The following is a 6,286-nucleotide window of genomic DNA, read 5'->3' as shown; positions in this document are numbered from 1 at the left end:
CGTTTTTAAAACGTGTTTCCAGGGAGAGATTTTCGTACTCTTATAGGAATGCTTCATTCTCCTCTTCATAGCCGCATTTTTAAAACGTGTCTGTTAGGGAAAGATTTTCACACCCTATCCTTATACGAATGATTAATTCTTTTCTCCAACTGTCGTGGGATCCCACAAGTAATGTCCAAATCATTTATAAAAACTGACCCATGTAGCACAATAGCAAATTTAGCCTCAAAGTGTCAAAGTTTACAAATATCAATGGCTCATAAGAAGTTCAAAAGCTTCGATCCTAGATCAACACGTCCTTACTTCAAACTCGTGGACAACAAATAAGCCACACCACTTCCGAATGAACATAAGTTATTGGTAGAGGTCGAAATAATCCCTTTTTAAAAATATATGAACTAAAATAAAGTCTTATAGTATAAAGATCTAAAAAATTCAGATACCAAATAGAAACTAAACTTAAATCTCAATGACCCAAAAGTATATATTAAACGGTTTTGAAATATGGTCAGAGCTCTGAATACAAGCACCACTTACAATTCTGCAAACCCTCTCCTCTCAAATAAAAGATTTTAAATTGATAGAGATGGTGCATATACTATCACAACACCATGAAAGAACAACGATTAGAGGCCACAGGAAAGGAGAAAAGACTTGAGAGATTTGATGTTAAAGCAAAGGCAGCCATTGTGCATTCGACTGGCTATAAATCATTCTTCAATCTGAAATATACAGGAGAGGGCTATCAGACGTTACGTTCCTCGAGCAGAGTTCGTCGAAACAATACGAGTAAAGCATTCCTATATATATCATATCTGTGTTCTACGGATCAACCAGTCAAGTATAATCAATCCTAGAACAATCAAATAAACGAATGACTCGCACGCTACCCCTTTCTGCCACTACACAATGAATCCAAAAAAAGAGAAGCCAAAAGAGAAATCGTATTCACTGGACATACACACATATTCCGGACGTCGGGTTTGATTGGATATGAACATCAGGTGGAGCGGTACTAAACTTGTGTGCTTGCAAGACATCTCCACTGTCTCGTGTCCGGACCCTGTTCGAGAAGCAATAGCAAGCCAGCACTGTTTGACAACCCAAACAAGTACCTGCAGTCCCATAAGAGATATGAATAATGGAGGTTGGAACATTACTATCACAAACTTTCTCATAAACCCGAACGCACTTTCACGTGCTGGGAGGACATGGAATGCAAAAATAGAATGATATGTTTATAAAAATGTTTGGGTTCACTTGAAATCTTTTCGAGCTAGAGACTCCTTACAACATTGCTGTAACAGTCTAAGTCCACTACTAGCAGATATTGTTCACTTTGACCCGTTACGTATTGTCGTCAGTCTCATGGTTTTAACACGTTTTACTAGGGAGAGGCTTCCACATCCTTATAATAAGTGTTTCGTTCTCCTCTCCAACCGATATGGGATATCACAATTGCTATCTTCTACGGACCAAATATTGGTTTGATAGTAATCTAATCAATATAGCAATGCAAACAGGGAACACTATCTCCACAGTCCACCTCCATGCACAGATAAATAGATAATTGGAACGCATAGACAGAATTCAAGTAAACAACTACAAGATATAGGACGAAAAATCAAGAACATTATGGCAAGAAGCTACGTACTTGCTTCGACGAGCTTTTCTTTTCCATAAAACGAAGGATACGATACACTGCGGACACAAAACGTGGAAGAGAATTAGACAAAGTATGAGCAAAAGATAAAGCCAGCATTCATTCATAATCCACAATGAAGGCAGCATCAACAAGCATGTCATGGTTCAAAAGATCAAAAAAGGTTTCATGGGAACATCAGAAACACAGCAAAATCACCTTACAAACCGCCATGAAAGAAAAGCTCGACACAACGGATGGCTTCTTCACAACTACTTGCTTATCTGGTGACATCTCCTTGAATAGATGTTGAGCTATTTCTTTCAGTAACACCATTTGGGCCTTATCAGTTCGCATTGAAATAATTGCTTGTTTCATTGATTCTCTGTCTGCTTCAAGAACCTGAAGCCTCAAATAAAGTTTTCTGATTTCAGGGTCTCCAAAATCTACCTGATTTAGCGACCCTCTCGGCGTGGTTATATAGTCATCGTAAATGCCAACCGATGGTTTGGGCTCGTGAAAACCATTATATGTAGCTCCATTGTGTATAGAGTCAATGGTATAAACTCTATCACTCATGTCATCTCCAAGTTCTGATGCATTATCCATTTTTCTCAAATTAGAGAAGTCCTCACTCTGTGAGACATATTCCTTCTTGAAGCTTGATGATGTATATCTTGGAGAATCATTCACTTGGGGCATACCCATGGAGAAACTAGAATCAGTGGAAAACTTCTTCAAATGTCTTGGCCTCCTTGGAGATTGTCCCACTATTACCTTCTCCAAAACGTTATTAGTACAAGAGAAGTCAGGATCTAGGTGATTGTAGCTAGAACTTCTCTCCAATTGGCTGATCCTATTTTCCAAATCCATGACGTGATCTCGAGTACGCGGGGTCTCACCAAACGCATATTTCTCAATATCAGCAATATCATTATCATGATCAAAAGGACCTTGAGCCTCGTTTAAGCTGCATCGTAAGGGAGGGTAATCATACATCGGAGATTCGCATTGTGCCTCGTATTCCACCGTATTCTGGCTACTATTCTGCTGAACCCTCTCGCCATCAGCCTCGGCTTCCGTTAGCCCATAGCTCATCATTCTATGTTTATATGCTTGTACCTCACAAGTGAGGGATTGAATAACTTGCTCTCTTTTATATAACAAGTCCTCAACTGCTGCAAGCTCCTGTAGATCATGTGCCATCTTCTCTTCGGCGAAGCGTTTGAATTGTCGAGCCTCCATCTGGATCTCTGCCTTCTCCCTTTGCAATCTCAATATCATTGACATTGCCTCATTAGCAGCTGAGGAAGAAGCATTCCTCTCCTCTTCGAGTTCAATATACAAATCCTGAATTGTTTGTTTTTGATTATTAGCCATCTCCCGCAAAGCATTGCATTCATTCTCAATATGTACCCGTATGACAGAAAAATTATCCAACCCAACAATAGCAAGTGGGCCAAAAGAATCCGATTCTTCATACTTCCTTTTAACAGATCGAATCCAAGTAGTGGATGGCCCAGTGGACAATGAACAACTGCAGGGGCAATTACTGCTTTTTACAATTTCCAATGAAGATGGAGGTGCCTTGAAATCCATAAACCAATGTGCATTCAAACTCTAATCAAATTGTATATGAAATGCAACACAATGTGATTCTACAACTAAGGATAAATCCAAACAAGATAACAGAACCCGGGAATGAAATTCACAAATCCACTCTCTTGAATTATGGATTTCTGTATTTAATTCTCTCCCCTCCTAAAATCAGGTCTTCTTCCTCCGAGATCAGAAACACAGGGAACAGAACTACCTAATAAGGAAAATGAAATGAAATCAGAACTTAATAACAACAAATCTTCATACCAATACAACAATCTAGATCAAAAACCAGAGAAAACGACGAACATTCATAGGCTCTTTCTCCTTCCGTTTCAAAAAATCATTTCCATAATACGAAATCATACCTTGAAGGAGCTAAAACGACCCGAGAAGGCGTGGAAAGAATTGAGAATCACAAACTGTTGGTATTTTCCCGCGAAAATTCCAATTCCCCCAAACAAAATCTGAAGAAACTCAGATTAAGAAAACCTTCCCCCACTTCTTCAAATCAAAAAATCAAGCTTATAACCCGAAAAAAAAAATTAAGAACAGAGAGGAACAACAAATAGGGGAAAGCTTTCTTGGAGGGAAACAGAATTTGGAGGGGAAGAGAATAAGAGAGATTTGGAAACCCTAAATTAAATGAATTCTTTGTCGTATCAGGTCTCTTTCATTCGGATTTCTCGATTTCTGCGATATTGTTGATGAAAGATAGAGAGAGAGAGGGAAAAAGCTCTGAGCAGAGAGAATGGGAGAGAAACGAGCGAGAGAGAGAAAGAAAGCGAGATGGACCGTTAGATTTCTAAGTGAATCGCCGATCCGTTGGAGGTTCGTTTGTCGGAGCGATCTTTTTTTACCAACTAATTTCCTCGTCATTTCAATTATGATTTTCCTTTTTCTAATTTTCTTTTTAAGATAATTGTAAATTCCATTTTACTATCTTACCCCCTTCATTTTTTAATTTTACAAAATTACCCTTTTCCATTTTTTATTTTCTCTATATTTTTCACGTTTTAAAAATTAATATTATAGTTCTTAATTACAACAATTTTTTTTGTAATTGTTTAATATTATTAAGGGTTTATTTGTAAATTCAATCAGTTTAGGAGGTTGATAAAATGCACATATACTATAAATCCTATTTCCATTTTTTTTTTAATTTTTTAAATTAAATTTTTATTTTTAGGTAATTATGATTTTTTTTTTCTAATCATGGAAGATTTTGACTTCCTTGATATATCCATTCGGTTGGTTGATTTTGACCGACAATATTCTTTTTTTTGTTTTTAAAGATAATAACAAAATTATATCCGTTCATTAAATAGCGATTCTATGTAATCTTTTTGGATTAATGTTGTTGTGTAGGTGATACTTTAAATAAACTTACTTAATTAGTTATTATTATCGATTTTGAGCGTAAGCTTACAATTTGTCACTTGATCTAAATGCCCGAGAATAGTGTGTGAGCTCGAACTTGAATTAGGTTAAGAGATGAAAGTCTGACAACATTTTGGTTGTCTTTGACCTACCACGAAGAACGACTAGATAATCTACCTAAAGAAAGAGGACACGACGGAAGACCTGCTGCATCAACTCGAACGAGAAACGTGAGTTCCCTCTAAGAGTGTTTGTGAGAACGTGAGTAATCCAATCTTAGCCCTCGTTCTACATCAACTCGAACTTAGTTTTTAGCATCTATTACATTCGAAGGAGAAGATTAAAGCTAACAAAACGAATCACCTCGAACACCATGTTAGCAATAGACCTGATCGAGAATTGAACTTCAACGGTACTAATCTCCCTTAAAAGTTTAGGGTTTGAACTCTCGTGTTACAATCCTAATGTGATATTTTAAAAAATAAATACAAGTATAAAATATTCAAAAAAAATCAAATTGTTTTTCTTTTTCAAATTAATTCACATTATTTATATTTTTTTTTTAAATCCACTTTTATTATTTAATTTTTAAAAATATATACTAATTGTCATCAATATGGTAGCCATGTTTACTATTACTTGGCCACCATTTTTCATCTTGACTTTGACCATATAAAATCAAGCCTAAATTATGTCAAATATATTTAATATATAGTTTTCAATTTAATAAAATTAATAAAAAAATTATTTAAAATTTTACATTTAGACTAATTAAAAAATATGACGAATTGATACAGTTAGAAAATTATTAAAAAAGGGTCCTTTTTTATATTTATTATTTTTTTCTAAATTGATAATTGGATTATATATTAATTTTGACGAAAAATCGAGCTAGGGATTTAACTCGGGGTATGCAACTAATTTTTATTATTTATTGTATTATTACAAAACTTAATTGAAATTAATACGTAATAACTATTGAGATATTATTACCGACTTTTGCCTTAAAAAATCTTAATAATTAGTAAATTATGGAGAAATTATGGTGAAATTATTTTATTTTATGTTGTTATTTGAATTTTGTCATTTTTTATTTTCAATATTATGGATGACATTTTATGAATGGCCCTCAATTAATTATAAAATTTAAATTTGAAATTATCTTTTTTGGATGTCCCACAAACTTTAGTACCTTTAATAATTTGAAAACTCAATTAATTAAATGTATTGTTTAATTATTTTAAACCTATTTTCTTATTAATTTTTTTTTAAATATATAAAAAAAACTAAATTAATAAAAATATCATAAATTTTGTTTTTCATTTAAAAAATACTTATAAAATATTCATAAATTATATTCAAACTTTTTAAGTTTAATTTTAAAAGGTCGGATTATTTTTTCTTAACATGGAAGCAAAATTATTTTTGAATTTTTAAAAATTTTAAAATATTTGAAAACTCAATCGTATTTTCTTAAATTATTTAAGTTTTTTTTTTAAATTAATGATAGTAAAAAAATTTAAGTTTAGAAGTATTAAAAAATGGAGTTAAAATGTAAAATTTAAAGATATTTTTATTAATTTATATATTAAAAAAAATAAAGCAATTTGTGGGGACAGAGATGTCCTTTGCAGCCTTTGACAGAACAACGACCAGCTGATATTT

General features: G+C 33.5%; 1 protein-coding gene across 3 annotated transcripts; it reads right to left on the bottom strand.

The window, feature by feature from the left end:
• Window positions 1-465: 465 nt before the first annotated feature.
• On the bottom strand, window positions 466-4,092 carry LOC111453272 (myosin-binding protein 7). Of its 3 annotated transcripts, none has more exons than XR_002712244.1 (5): window positions 3,610-4,092; window positions 1,862-3,455; window positions 1,655-1,701; window positions 962-1,115; window positions 466-722 (listed from the first exon to the last, which is right to left on the bottom strand). XR_002712244.1 is itself a non-coding variant. In XM_023094319.1 (4 exons), exons 2-4 carry the CDS (start codon window positions 3,239-3,241, stop codon window positions 1,016-1,018), a joined length of 1,527 nt encoding a protein of 508 aa, XP_022950087.1. In that variant the 5' UTR covers window positions 3,242-3,455; window positions 3,610-4,092; the 3' UTR covers window positions 663-1,015. The 3 variants fall into 3 exon arrangements, 1 of the variants encoding a protein (XP_022950087.1); XR_002712245.1 differs by having other exon boundaries at window positions 966-1,115; XM_023094319.1 differs by having other exon boundaries at window positions 663-1,115.
• Between the last annotated feature and the right edge of the window lie 2,194 nt (window positions 4,093-6,286).

The sequence above is a fragment of the Cucurbita moschata genome, unplaced genomic scaffold (genome assembly GCF_002738365.1).
Source record: "Cucurbita moschata cultivar Rifu unplaced genomic scaffold, Cmos_1.0 Cmo_Scf00001, whole genome shotgun sequence".
NCBI classification, from domain to species: Eukaryota; Viridiplantae; Streptophyta; class Magnoliopsida; order Cucurbitales; family Cucurbitaceae; genus Cucurbita; species Cucurbita moschata.
The sequence above is the reverse complement of the archived record's forward strand: the minus strand, read 5'-3'. Positions and strand labels throughout refer to the sequence as shown.